This window comes from Trachurus japonicus, chromosome 22, assembly GCF_045865225.1.
Source record: "Trachurus japonicus isolate A0001 chromosome 22, Traja_1.0".
Classification (NCBI taxonomy): domain Eukaryota; kingdom Metazoa; phylum Chordata; class Actinopteri; order Carangiformes; family Carangidae; genus Trachurus; species Trachurus japonicus.
In genome coordinates this window covers 10,248,093-10,262,622 of record NC_140928.1, presented here as the reverse complement: position 1 = coordinate 10,262,622, position 14,530 = coordinate 10,248,093, and the positions used below count along the sequence as shown (strand labels likewise).

The window sequence follows — 14,530 nt, the reverse complement described above, 5'->3', positions numbered from 1 at the left end:
GGAGTACACTAAATTCAGTGTCTATGAATCAAATATGTAATATTTATCATTCATTTGTAAGACTGAATGAAAATGGGGCAAATGTCATTTCAATGACATAAAACCAACATGAATACAAAATGTACATTTTAACAAATCTGATGTTTTTAAAACAATTTATTTAGGATATTTTGGAATTGCTCATCTTACCAACACTCATTTGTCACTGACTGACCCATACAGTATATTTACACTGCATATACAATGGAAATTTGAACATCTTGAAGTTCCATATTAAGAGAGCAAACTGATGAAGATCATAAGATGAAACAGAAAGCTCCAGAACAGCTACTAAATGGGCCAAATCATGAGATTAGTCATTTTCTGATCAACCTGAGTGAGCTAACTTAGTTTTTAATGCTACATTTTGGTACATTTGTGTGTTTTATCTTTTTTATGTGATTAAATTGAAAGTCAAATACTGAATTATTGATCTCTTTTCACCTACATGAAACTATTTGAGCTGCTGAGAGACAGTACAGCTGCAGGCAGAGAGGACAGGGACAGAGCTGAGTCCTGTTTGAACATGCCGTCAGAAATCTGAGCTCTGACTCAGTTCATCACAACTGGACTTTAGGAGAAGTAAAAAAAAAAACAGACTGAGTGACTCTCACCCTCTGGGATGTCGGTCCAGCTCGTTCAGGACCGTGTGGTCACAGTACTCGAACACCAGGTGAAGCTTCCTCTTACGCCGAAAAACCTCGATCAGATTCACCAGGTTGGCGTGTTTCAGTTGCTGCATGGTCACAAAAAACACAGAAAACAGACATTAGAAAAGGAAAAACACATCTTTTTTGTTAAGAATCCTGTACATACTGAAGAAAATGCAGCAACACTATTATAGCAACTATTTCAGCAAACCCAGTAAATCCAGCTGGCACACAGTGAACGCTACAGTCGCTGGTTTGCTCTTATTAAACAGACTAAACTGTTAACAGCTGGTAATAAACATGCTGTTGCCCCTGACAACCTGTCCCCATCCCGTCCTATTTATGAGCTCCTGGTGTCCAGAAGGCCACGAACACTCCCACCCACTGCATGACTAATTAAACCACCAACAATTGTACCAGTGCATCTTTGATTATTATTAGTACGCAGCTTTAAAAAAGAAAGAAAGAAAGAAAAGGAAACAAGAGAAGGCAGCTTTGAGCATCAGGGAGATAAACTTGACAGATGAAGCAGCTGAAAGCAAAAGATAGAAACAGCGATGACGTTCAAGTTTGCAGATTTCTTTTTAATTTCCTGTCATTAAATTGAATCTCACAGAGATTTCACATTTTAATGAAGATGCCTGAGTCTCAGCCCCTGACACTGCAGGGATTTTCCTTCATTTAACTGCAGCCCCTTAAACCTCTGTTAAATGAGAGTTTCTCTGTGCACCGGCTACAAAAACGCTTCCCCATTGCAGAATTTATTGCACGGTGTCTCCCTCCTGCTGCCCTGCACCACAAAGAGCAGGCTGTATATTTCACAGCACTAAAGACAGCATGAAGAAAATCAAGATGCATGTGATAATTTAGACTTTTTCTCACCCTAAATAAGTCAAATTTTGACAAACAATCAGAGATGTTTGATATCTTGACCGGTTTGCATTCAAGATCAAATGTGACTGATATTATAAGAGTACAAACAGAGGATAATAACTGTGCATGTGTGCTTCATCACCTTCAGCATCCTGATCTCCCTCAGTGCGATCTTTTTGATGATGGGGTCGTCCTCGGTCTCCACAAACTTCTTGATGGCGACGATCTGCCCCGTGTCTTTGTTTCTGCACTTGAAGACGACGCCGTAGGAGCCTTCTCCGATCTTTCCAATCTTCTCGTACTTCTCCATACTCTCGGCTCTCATCCGAGGGTTAGAAAAAAAGCAAAACAACAAAAACAAAACACACTTTTCCCAGAAGGCTCAGCGAGGCAGCGCCGTCTCTGCAGCCTGTTACAGAGGAGAGAGAGAGAGGAGACACAGGAGGGGTCACAACAGAGATGAGAGAGAGAGGGAGGGGGTTGATCTGACCACCTGTTGCTTTTATGAGGAGTTCACTGAGTTAAAAGTGGAATAAATTCACACGAAAGATCAAAAATGAGTGAGAAGCAGGTGATATGAAGGCTGAGTCTTCTCAGAAAAAAACACAATGATACATTTATAATACACAGAACTGATAAAGTTTTGTTTTGGTGCCAATTTTGCACAGAAGTGTTGTGCACAATCATCTAAATATACTGAAATACACAAAACAAAAAAATTTAAATGCCTGCACCTGAGCTCAGATTGGACTAACTCTCTGGGATGTGAAGGTCTAAGTGTGGAGATAACCTCTAAAACTGCCTCTAAAAGACAGATTTAACAGCCTCCACAACAGGGAACAGTACACCTGTCTCTCTCCACGGTCCAGTTGCGTAACGAAAACATTTGCAATGCAAAGTATATTGGGTCATTTCCCCGAGGGGACTACAGAGCGAAAACAAATAACACAGTGTGAGCAGCCAGGGGAATGAAATCAAAGTGCTGCACTTATAAACAGACCAAATATAAGACAAAAATCTCAATAAAATGTCTGAAAGGAGCAAAATCAGCAGCTCAGGTTATGTGTTTATAACTGATGCTGAGGGATGAAAATATAACAAGTATCATCCTAAAGTCTGAGCAAAGTTGTCCCATGTAAGCTGCTGCTCCTGAAGTAAACACATTTATATTTTCATGAGGAATATCACAGTAAAAAAAAGAAGAAGAAAAACACTTCCTGTTTGAGTTTTAAATAAATATTCAAACTCACCTTCAGAGTAAAATGCTGCAGGTGTTTCTCAGGCGGAGACGGAAGCGTCTGTTGTTCACTCACAGCGACCAGTGAGGTGGATGAGCCCTGCTCCTCTGTCCCTGCTGCTCCACGGGTGTCCTGCTTTAAAGACAGACTGCAGCCTGACATCCGGTCCTGCCTTTCAAAATAAAACACAGTCAGTCAGTCAGTCAGTCACCTTCATCACTTCTTTTAGCAGAGCTGCAAAACCTCCAACACAGGAACTCAATGAATTTATCTAAATAAATATAGTGAATAATCTATAAAATATGTAGTGTTATAATGTTAAAATAACCTGTGGAGATCATGGCAATATTTAATTTTAATGTCTGAATCTCCATAGTAATACATTTATTCAGTGTAGTATAAATGATTGAACAGTCATACAAATAGAAAAGATAAGATAAAATAATCCCTTTTTCGTCCTACAGTGGGATATAAAGCAGTAAAAAGAAAGCAGATTTGTAATAGAGTATTATATCAACATTTAGCACTTCAATCACAAGGTATCCCCATTCTGTGCATAAATCCTGATTAGATTTCTGATCTTGGTTCAAATATTATCTTAACTGTAGTTTTTTTTTCTTTTCTTTTTTTTTTAAAACAAAGTTTAATTTATTACATGTAGGCCTATCATAGAGGCCTATACATTTTTACTCTGTTGCTTTTTCTTAAGTTCTGTGACAAATAAGCATAAAACGTTAAATGGTTCAAGCTGACAATCAAAGTCTATGCTGACTGGATGAAAATGGAGCTGGAAGCCAATACGTTACTTTAGATAAAAAAAAACTTTTATTCTGAAGGCAATCCCATCTGATGTCCTGTGTTAGCTACTGACTCTCTCTGTCGTCAACTTGACACATTTCTCTCTTTTCCACCACAGTCCCCATAGGAACTAGTGACTCCACCTCCACACAAAAAGAGAAAAGCAAAGTCCTTAGAGGTTTTTTTTTGTTGTAGATTTTAAGATGTTCACACTTCACGGACTGAGAGTCTAAAATGTGTGAAAATTAAAGATGGAGTCGGGAATCATCAGACAAAACATTCACAGATGCTAAACCACTCCATCTATTTAATTTGATAATTTCAGGATTTCTTTCTTCCACATTAAGAGTCAATTTCATGTTTGTTGAGCCATTTAAAACAACAACAACCCCCTCCCACTCCACATCTGTCTGACATCACCCCACCAGGTAGTTGACTAGAGGAAAACTGACGTGTCGACTTGTCGCACAGAGACCAATTAGTGCAGCCTGGTGAAGTCAGAGGAATGGCAGACTAAATATGGGAAATAATGGAAATTAATACTCACTTGTCTCCCCCCTTCCTCCCATTAGAGACTAATCATCAGTGAGGAGTGACGCTCAACGATCACACAGCAGCTCATAAAACACAGAAATAAATCAGAGTACCATTCGTGTTCTCTTGTTAACAGCGTTTTTTTTTATTACAAAAACAGCATACATTAAACATTTTGCAAAGGGAATGCTAAGATGTTAACAAAACCTAGCATCGTCCCTCATTTTGTCATTCCATTTTAAATTAAAAAATGTACAAAAGTGCTTACATGGTGCAAATAATGAGAAGTAAAAGGTCTATAAAGAAAGAGGGTAAAGGAAAAAAAATGTACATTATATCCAACTTCTAAAAATGCAGCAGAGCAGGAGAGATGCAACTATATTACATAGCAGTAAAAATAACCAAAAGCTGCTCAGGAACTGTTTACTAGGTAGTTAATCCTCACACAGCGGGACTGCTGTCACTGTCTGGAAATCCAACATACCCTACTACTTAACATGAGGTTAATAAATATTGCTTAAATAACCCACATGGCTCATGGGTTCCTGTTCAAACTGATCCATTAGTTTACTACAAAGTTGTAAAATCTCTTTTCAAGCCTAATAACAATTTGTCACCGGCAGTGATTATGTGTGACATGTTACAGACAATAACACAACAAATCTCCCATTGTTTGCTAATACAATCACAAATTCTTGTGAATCTTAATGGCACTTTTGTCGATAATACCTCTAGATAACGTGTTTGTAACCCAGTCCACAGAAGAGAGAAGTGAGAGAAATGCTAGGTAACGTTGTTCAGTTGAGCTTTTTATTGTTTCTCGTAACAGTTTCCTCATCGAGTGTGAAGATGAGCGGAGCCACAGTGAACGTGTTGCTGGTGTTTAAGGCTACTCATGAATCCAGCCTGAAGTCGCTACGCTTTTACTGACCTGTCAATCCCACGATCAGTAACAAAAGCTCCCAATAACCTTTTTTTTTTTTTCTTCTTTAAAACCAGACGTTTTCTTCCCATGACACTGAACTTTTTGAAGAACGTCCAGAGTTTTTTCTCCCAAAGCTGAGGCATCTTATCCACTGGGCTGAGACCCGTCCAGTCTCGGGCAGAGGATCAGTAACTGTTCTCGTGACCTGCTAAAATGTAGAGGTTGCTCAGGGCCGTGGGGTTGTCCGTGGGTCGGCTCTCCAGAACCACCACCCTGCAAGAAAATAAAACACAAGAGCGACAGTTTGAGCATCAGACGGAGATTTTACAAAAAGAAAAGGCTGAACTGCACATTGAGAAATCTTTTGTCAGATACAGAGCTGAACTCAGCCACAGAGGAAGCTGCTACTTTCAAAGAAAGAAATCGAAGAGGCGTGATCAGAGGCTCGCTCTGATTCCAGACAATCCTCTCCAGTCACACACAGAGTCGTATTCATCCACATTATGGATTATCTTTTGAACGCAGACGCAAACTTTTTAAACACCTGTTTACACCTGGCATTAACATGCATCTCCGGTGTCCACATTGAGATCCGATCACATATTTGCGTGGGTAAATTAAAGGGATAGTTCAACATTTTGGCAAATTGGCCCATTGCCATAATCCCTATAGTCATAGCAGTAGGTTCGTTATCTTTAATTGTCGGTGCAAGCTATTTTTAGAACGGCGGAGCAGAGCCACGAGCTGCTCAGAGCTACGCTACGGAGGCTAATGGGATTTCTTGGTTTCCCTCATCAAACTCATCAAATACACAATCCAACAACTCCAAAACGCTCTGGTGGACAAGTTGTGACCTGCACATTCACCACGCTATGAGATAATAACAGAACGTCACGTTGTTTTAGAGGTAAATTCATGCAAAACCGCTGATACGCGTTCCCCTCAGGGCAGTTTTTCAGTAAACAGTCTCTGCATTTGCCTCTAAAACAACTCTGTCTCGTGGTGAATGTGCAGGTCACAACTTGTCCACCAGAGCGTTTTGGAGTTGTTGGATTGTGTATTTGATGAGTTTGATGAGGGAAACCAAGAAATCCAATCACTGAAAAAGCATGTTAATGTCAGGTCTAAATGGGGTGTAAGACACAGTATTTTCTCCCTCCAGGTAGAAAACAAAGTTATTTTTTTGCCAAGTTTTGTGATGTGACTTTGTAGAGAAGCTGGAGAAGCAGCTGCTGCCTTGGACAAAAATACAAGTTGCTCTTTTTGTTTTCATGTTAAATAATGTGAGCTGTGTGTGTTTTGTAGTTTGGAAGCTTCAGAGATTTGAATGGCTGCACGACACGGCTACAAATCTCTCTTCTCCTGGACAAACGCTGTGACATAATGTTGGGAAATAAAGACGCACGCAGTCAGTCGGTTAACTTCTGCCTCCAGCAGCGACGACGTGTGGCTTATCGCCGGGGTGATTGATAGGAAACTCGCTAATAATTTAACTGCAATGACAACGACAAGACTCGTAGCATCATGTTAACGGTATCAGTCCGATCCGAGGACAGTGTGGTGACAGAGCCGTGCATGTTACATGGCACGTTAAGTGACAGTCGGATGACGGCTCGTTCGGAGGCGGTGGCAGCGGGCGCATCTTCGGATGGCGCCCGTCCCGTGGCTGTGACAGGTGAGCAGGGAAGCTACAGTCCATACTGTCTGTTCCATCAGATGAAATTACAGAGGAGACACTCAAACCAGGCTGGCAGTGTCTGGGCAGCGGTGAATAAAACATGGGAGAGGGGGGCTGGGCACAGAGAGAGAGAGAGGTGGAGCCGCTCCATCAGGAGTCACCGGTTGGGAGAGTCGCCTCAACTGGGCATGCTCAATGTGTGTGTGCGTGTGTGTGTGTGGTAAATCACATCCTGCTGTGTGTGCAGCTGAAACATCGTCATGGCAGCATCACAACTAGAGCTCAGACGATTGGTTGATTAGATTAACGCTCAGCTATGTTCATAAATCATCTTAATTTTCCAGTGCATATGACAAACATTATTTTTAATTCTCAAATGTGAGGATTTTACTGTTTCTCTTTATTTTGTATCTTTATACATGTGTGTGATTCATATTATTATCATCTTTAATTTTTTGAAATAGTGTATAATATTGGTGTTCATATTAAGCCAATGCAATTACAACTACAGAAAGGGACAGGTACTATAAGTTTTTCTTCATCCTGCTCCTTTTCATTTATGGTGGCTATGTGTACACCATGTAAATATGTGCAACCGTGTGAAGTATATAAATCATGAATGGAATAAATAGAAATGAAGTGACTATTATATTGGTTTTCACCTGTTAGATCAACTAGACAGACAGTCTACATGAACACTTCACTTTTGGTTCTGGTGAATCACAATGAACATTTGTTTCACTACATTTTAACATTTCACAGACTAATTGTTACTGTGTCGGTCTATGCAGAAGCTGAAATGCAGTAACTGCACTTTTACTTCATTATGTCCAACTATTTCTTCGCTGGTGATCTTACGAATCACACTGAAACAATCAGTCAATTAATCAGATTTTTGATTGATTCAGGTTCTCCAATATGATATCCTGCTTCTTTCTTAATCTTGCATATTCCTTGACTCACCAACTTTGGGTTTTATTAAAAAAATAAAATAAAAAAAATCAGAATTAGTCTTTTCCGACATTTCAAACACAAAGATTATTGTCTAACCAATAGTTTTAAACTCTGAAAAAAATAAACAAGGCTCTAAACCTGTCTTGAAAATCGACAACAATTGGTAAATCTAAAAAAAAAAAAAAAAAATTAAATTACACAGTAAACAGTTGAGTCCATAACTAATATAATCGTATCTTAAAGTGCAACTTGACAGCAAAGTGAAGTGCGTGAGGAATGACACGCTACAAAGTTTCAGCACTTTGTTCTGCCTTCATGCCGCTGCCACCAGATCTACTGAGGCAGCAAGAATCAAAGAGAGAGGGTATTCAAGGTTAATGTCACGGGTGCGTTCAGGGACAGTCGGTAGAGGTCAGCTCCAGGGACAGAAACAGATTGGCATGGGGAAAAGGTGGAAACAGAGTGAGGAGATTAAAACATGCAGCTGCAGGTCGGAGTGGAGGCACCAGCACAGCGAGAGATGTTGTCGAACGCAGCAGGAGGTGAAGATGTTGTTTACTGGTTTCTAGGTCATCGGAAACTATAAACACCTGAGGGACGGAGGACGGTCCTAAGCACCAGGGTGAGATTTTGTGGAAATAGTGGGGCTGATAAATTGTTCGTATAAACAGTGATAAGCAAGAAAAGTGATCTGTTTTTGGTTGTTGTCATTTTCTTCCTTGGCTTCTTACATAAGGTGCAATATGTTTATGTTTTTATTTGTGTGGTAGATGCTCCTCCACTCAGACTGTGCACTGATGTAAATAGTCACTGTACCCACCTGTCAGACCCCAGGAGACGGAAGACTCTGCTTGGATCACAAATCTCCTGAGTCACCTACGAGTGAGAAAACACAACTGCTGTGAGCGACTGTTTTTAAATAACATGCTTTTTTTTTCTTCAATATGTCGATTATTGAAGTAGGTGCTGAAAAGGGCATTGAAAAGCATAAACAGTACATTAAGATTAAGATTAACTTTATGGTCCCACAATGTGAGAAATTTGTTCTGGGCCATTCGCCCATGCTGCAGCCACAAGTAACACAGAACATACAATTACACACGATCACATACAATAGATATGCACATCCATCCATATCACACAAAGTGCCGGAGAGTGCAAAAAAAACATGGTGCATTGAAAAATGAATATATAGCACCAAATAAAAAGTGCTAAAATTGTAGTAGGAAAATTACTAACCTATACAGAACGAGCAAACGCATGTCACCTGAGCTCTGGTCTTATCTGACCTTATTTAACAGCTTGATTGACACGGGAACAAATGAGTTTTTGAATCTGTTCAGTCTGCAGTGAGGAACTCTAAACCTTCTTCTACCAGATGGTAGCAGCTCAGACTCACCATGCAGGATGTGTGATGGGTCGCAGACAATCTTATTTGCTTGTTACAGAGTGGCCTGTTCATAAATACTCTGAAGTGTTATTACTCCTATTATTACACTTTAATAGTACAAATCTGGACAATGTCTGTTTTGTTATTGGTGGCATTTATGTCCACGCGAAGTAACTACAGATCTGTTTTTGAAACACACATCATGCAATTCTGCAGTAAGATAAATGGGAAGATGATCCTTTTAACTGTCACTGCAATATTTGATTTGTTTTTCCATGAATGCAGTAGCTTATTATTATTATTTGTAGTATGAAATAAATATAAAATCTGATTTGTTCTTGAACTTCCACCCAGTTCTGTTTGCTAATTAATGACCATGATTGTCAGAAAGTTCCCCCGCTGCGTTTTAGTTTCAGTGGCTGGGACGACTGTTTACATTTGGATCACGTATTGGACCTTTAACAACAGACTGTCCACATGCTTTTGAGCCGACTGTAGGTAACCGAGTGCCGTCTCCAGGGGCTCTGTATCACTATGTACAATCCTGGAGCTCACCTGCTCCACTCGGGTCACAAGATGTAGCCCGACACTTCGCCGTGAAAAAGACAAGGGCCCCTTCAAAACTAAACACACCCCCATGTGTTGACATGACATGAAAACTTGTCGACAGATGCGAGATAGTCGGCAGGTGACACCTGCTAGGTGTAAGTCCTTGGCCTCGGGAGAGATCCGATCTGCTTAAGCCTAAATGAGAACAAGGTCTCGGGTGTTCAGGGGAGCACCCACCGCGGCGGGCACGGATCAATAGGCCGGCCCCCTTGAATGCCTTCGCTTTTCAGAGGAATCATAACGAGACAAAGGCTGAATTATTTAGTGCCGCTCCCCGTTGTGTGACCGGCTTCATTTATGATTGAGCATGAATTTTGCATGGCCACTGACATTTCAAAAAAATCCTTGCTATGGGAGAACTGTCAGGCGCAGACTCCGCAAACGGACCCCGTTTCATCCGAGCGCCGCGCGACCACGGCTGACACGGCGAGCTTTCAAAAGGCCGGGCCCGGCCGCCGTCTCACTTTTCATAAAAACAGAATGCTTCACCTCCCCACGATCTCTTGAACTTTTATTGTGCTGCTGAGCGCAACTCGTGATCAGGTGAACACGGGATCCCCGCGTGAAAAGGTGGACAAATTCATTACCATGGCCCGACACAAAGACACTTTGTGTGGCTCCACCTGAGGGCTAATCTCCTCGGATCACCTGCAGCACGTAGCCGCGCCGCCACTCAGGGTCTTTGTTGCCCACAGGCGAAGGTGTGTGTTCATGAGCAGAACAAAGATGCTTTAATTTCATGGAGGTGACACAAAATGTTTTCAAAGTTTCTACTCTGCACTCATCAATAAATGGAGAAAGATGTTTTTACACCTTTTAACATCAGTTTTGTTGAAAATAATAATCTATGTGCTGTTGAAGTTTTCTCACTAAACCAGAAGCTTTGGTTTTACCTCATTGGACTTGAAGCTCTTTCCCTGCATGCCGTGTTTCCAGAAAGCCAGCACACTGTCCTGAAGGCACACTGTTACAGAGAGGGAAGAGGCCGTGTTAGTACAAAGAATAAATGAATAAATAAATAGATAAAAAAAAATACAATTCTCTTTCCTAAATCAAATATGTATCATTGCGGGATGTCTGAAAGACTTTCTGTAGATCTGTCGGCTTTTCATTCTGAGATTTATCCCACTAAATGACACAAAGCACTAATTGTTCTCTTCTTCACACAGATGCTGAAGTGAGTGGAGGCTTGTGTGAAAACCTACCAACAGACCCGATGCAGAAGTCGAAGCTGAGCTCGGACGCCAGCTTCTTGTTAGACTTCAGTCTGCCCTGGAGATTAACAATCTTCAAATTTTCTGCAGGATAAAAAAACAACAACAACAACCTGTTGAAATGAACAAACTCATAAAAAATAGTTTGTACAGGTAGAAATTATTTAGGAGAGGATCCACGTACGGTCCAGACACACCAACACCGTGTCTCTCTCCAGCTGGGTGACATGGATCGCATCCACCTGCTGGTTATCTGTGGAAAGAAAAGGTTACAGTAACAATCCTTTTCTCCAACATCCCTGGCAAGGCACAATGTAATTCTTACTAGTACAAACTGTACTGGTTTGATAAAAAGTAAATTCTTGGACACTCTTTATCTGTTTCTACAAGGAGGATTCTGGGTGCAGCTCAAGTGCATACAAAGCAATAGCACAGTATTGTAGGTCTCAGTGAGTGAGACTAAACAGGAAATTATGATTGAATATGTTGTGGCTGGTTGTTAAAAACTGCACAAAAGCCGACAAAGACAATGATGTCTATCACACACCATCACTGACACAACCACAAAAATGATGAACTGCACGCTGTTGTGCTCTCTGTCAAATAAAGAACTAGTTTCTGTCGCAGCACAAATACTGTATATTCTGCTGTGTTGGCCTTCATCTCTACATCTATATACTGTATATGTATAAACATTCAACCTACTCGTTCCCATCTCTGTGAACCAGGAGGAGCAGGAGTTGAGGTTGATGGTCTCGAAGCGGACCACCTGGCCCGGCTCTGTAGCCTGGCTGACGGCCACACACACCAGAGGATACTCCTGCTCTGGGACCACCAGCATCTCAAACACCTTCAGTGGACTGGGGAGGGGGAAGTCAAAATGCTGCAACGGGAAGAGAGAGAGAGAGAAAGAGAGGAAACAGAGGTTACTGTCAGTGTTTTTTTCTTTTTTTTATTTTCTGGTGTGAAGCTGGAGAAAATGTGCAGCTTCTTTTACAGAATAGAGAAATGCCACTTGGAGAAACAATGTTTAGGACAAAAAGAAAAAGTATTGAGCTGACCTTGATGAGCATGAACCTCTGCAGGGGTTCATACCACTGCAACAGGACAATGCCAGACTGCAGGGCTCCACACAGGTACTTGTGGCCGGTGTATGGGTTTCTCACTTTGAGACAAACAGGAAAAGAAAAAGAGTGTCAACAGGTGCAGCTAGACTGAGCTGCGTACGTCCCCTATGAGAGTCTATATCAGTCATGATGGTTTATGTGACAAAAAAAAGGATGCAAGGAGATGTTTCTTGTGTTCAATATGATAGAAGGGTGAGGAAATAAAACTAAGTAGCTGGCAGGGGAGAGGTCACTTACCGATGCAGCACTTGTGACAGCCCTTTGTGTCAGGGATCTTAGTTGTCAAGGCAAACCTCCTGAGGAGAGAAAACAGTCAAGCTGTGACCGCAGTCTTAAAAGAGCTGATGACGTCTAGAATGAGGGAAGTTGGGCCAGCGCTTCTCCTTTTTCTCGACCGCTGCGGACATTTGTCATGATGGCAGAAAGCGAGGAACAAAAACACCGCACGGCAGGAGGTGTAGCAGAGTGCTTCAGGTTAGAGAGGCAGAGTTACTGCCTCATCACAGAGGTGACTGCACCGAGTGTTGCTGAAGAAGAGCCGTTAGAGAAAGGTTTATATGTGAGACAGGACTCGGAGCAAAAGGCCTGCTGATCTCACCTGGGTAAAATTTTGTCTGGGAAGCGATGAGTCTGGAACTGAGCGGCCAGGCCGGGCTTCTTCAGCTGCTCAAACAGCCCGATGAGATTGTGGGAATACAGCTGGAAGGTTTTCCCTAAAGCAGAAAACGGCATATTCACTCATGAAAAACAGCAAACGGTTGCGATTAGCAATCAAAGAGTTAAAATCTACTCATCTTAAATATGACGTTAATGTTTTCTTCAGATTATTTGAACATAATTTCTACATTTTCTAAGTAAATAATGAATCCCATGAAGCAGCATTGACATGTAGAAAGGTTAGATGTGAACAGAGGTAAAAAAGAAAAAAAAGAAAAGTGTGATGATGATGTGAAGCATGATTACCTTCTGATGAAGCCAGTTAGTAGAATATCAAATCAAGTCAGGCGAGAGGAGGATGGACAGTGTCCAAGGGAAGAGGAGAAGAGAACAGGGGTTTAGTATACCAAGGGGCAAACTGCTGAAGGTAAAACCGAAAGTAGACCTCACACTTTGTAATCCCATCCTCTCGACTGTTAAACCGAGAAAAGCTTTCTGTTCTCACGGCGGCCAACTGAAGACAGTTTGGTTTCAAATGATAAACGATCTGCGTTTTCTCACAACAAACAGCATTTCTGTTCTGTCATTCTGTTACACAAAACAAACTACACTTTGCTTTTGCAGCTGCTAAACGCTGCAGTTTCAACAGGCTGTAAAAAGTCAGGTGCGTCACTCCTGAGTCACTGCGCTACACGGTTCTTACGGAGGCTTTCTGGTGGCAAATAAAAGAAACAAGATATTTTAGGGCTGCAGATATGGGGGTGACTGTGTTGCCCTCAGGGGCAGTCAGATAACACAGGACAAAGAAGCAGCAGGTTATGACAGTGGCCAGTGAAGCAGGAGGCTGTGAAAGGTCCAGCACTTACCAGACAGAGACATCAGGTTGTTGTTGATAACGTACAGCCATGTGCACTTCCTCGGGAAGAGCTGAACGGGGAATTAAACAAAGATTGCGCAATCACTAAACAGCTGCACATTAGATATCAATGGAGGGAGTAAAGGCGACTGACTGGGAGAACATTAATGTCAATTAAATGTTTGCTGAACCCCTCCCCTGTATCGTCCAATAATATCTTAACTGCAACTAGGCACAGCAGGCCTTGCGAGGCCTTAGGTTTCTCCACATTACCTGGATTCAAATAGTTTTGAGGGTTTTTTTTCCAAATATTTCCAAAACCAAAGACATTATAAAACTCTTGCTTTAGTAGCAACAACACATTAATTCCAAGGCAGCACATCATGTTTTCACAGTGTTGTGCAGCCCTGGTTGCTATCAATCAGATTACAGGGAGATGCCAGCAGCTTTCTCCTGCTCTTTACTACACTTTGGGAAGTTTAATCTCCAGCAGCATTACCAGACTGGGTTGCATTAGATAAACCTGCTGTTTAGTCCTGATCCTAAAACATTTTGACTCCAAGTAAACTGCTACAGAGCCAAACAATGTTATGTTAAAACAAAATTACTGTCTGATTTTACACTTCACACTTCTTATCACATTTATATCATTAAGACTACTAGCTCTCGACACCAATACAAAAACAATACTGTTTCTTTATTTAGTTACGGCAGCTCATTGCCATGGATCATCAGCTGCTGATGCGGCCAACTTTTTGCCTGGGACACGGAGCTCCTGTGTCTGTCTTTTGGCATGATATGATGCGTGTAACCAGATTACTGCATTAAAACGACTCAGCTGGAAACATTAAGGCCAGCCGGAGACAATGTTTCCATCCAACTCATGGAGCTAAAGTTAACTTTATAAGAAGCCTAGTGACAGCTCAACCAGTAAACTTGGCTTGAGATGGGAACTCAAGGACATATAAATAAAAAAATCTAAAATTTT

General features: G+C 41.4%; 2 protein-coding genes across 5 annotated transcripts in view; both read right to left on the bottom strand.

Moving 5' to 3' along the window:
• cdkl1 (cyclin dependent kinase like 1 (CDC2 related kinase)) overlaps window positions 1-2,914 on the bottom strand; it is a 12,526-nt gene extending 9,612 nt beyond the window's left edge. Inside the window, exons 1-3 of the mRNA XM_085768432.1 lie at window positions 2,813-2,914; window positions 1,705-1,971; window positions 654-775 (exon numbers count right to left, since the gene is read on the bottom strand). Coding sequence (XP_085624558.1) covers window positions 654-775; window positions 1,705-1,887 — 305 coding nt within the window. The 5' untranslated portion in view covers window positions 1,888-1,971; window positions 2,813-2,914. The remainder of the gene's footprint in view (window positions 1-653; window positions 776-1,704; window positions 1,972-2,812) is intronic.
• Window positions 2,915-4,253: 1,339 nt separating this feature from the next.
• Window positions 4,254-14,530, bottom strand: part of map4k5 (mitogen-activated protein kinase kinase kinase kinase 5) — a 33,913-nt gene continuing 23,636 nt past the window's right edge. For all 4 annotated transcript variants that reach the window (XM_085766737.1, XM_085766734.1, XM_085766735.1 and 1 more), the window contains 10 exons: window positions 13,553-13,613; window positions 12,628-12,742; window positions 12,267-12,325; window positions 11,964-12,067; window positions 11,608-11,785; window positions 11,087-11,155; window positions 10,894-10,986; window positions 10,582-10,652; window positions 8,510-8,565; window positions 4,254-5,330 (listed from right to left, as the gene is read on the bottom strand). In XM_085766737.1, the coding sequence (XP_085622863.1) occupies window positions 5,243-5,330; window positions 8,510-8,565; window positions 10,582-10,652; window positions 10,894-10,986; window positions 11,087-11,155; window positions 11,608-11,785; window positions 11,964-12,067; window positions 12,267-12,325; window positions 12,628-12,742; window positions 13,553-13,613 (894 nt within the window). In that variant the 3' untranslated portion in view covers window positions 4,254-5,242. The remainder of the gene's footprint in view (window positions 5,331-8,509; window positions 8,566-10,581; window positions 10,653-10,893; window positions 10,987-11,086; window positions 11,156-11,607; window positions 11,786-11,963; window positions 12,068-12,266; window positions 12,326-12,627; window positions 12,743-13,552; window positions 13,614-14,530) is intronic.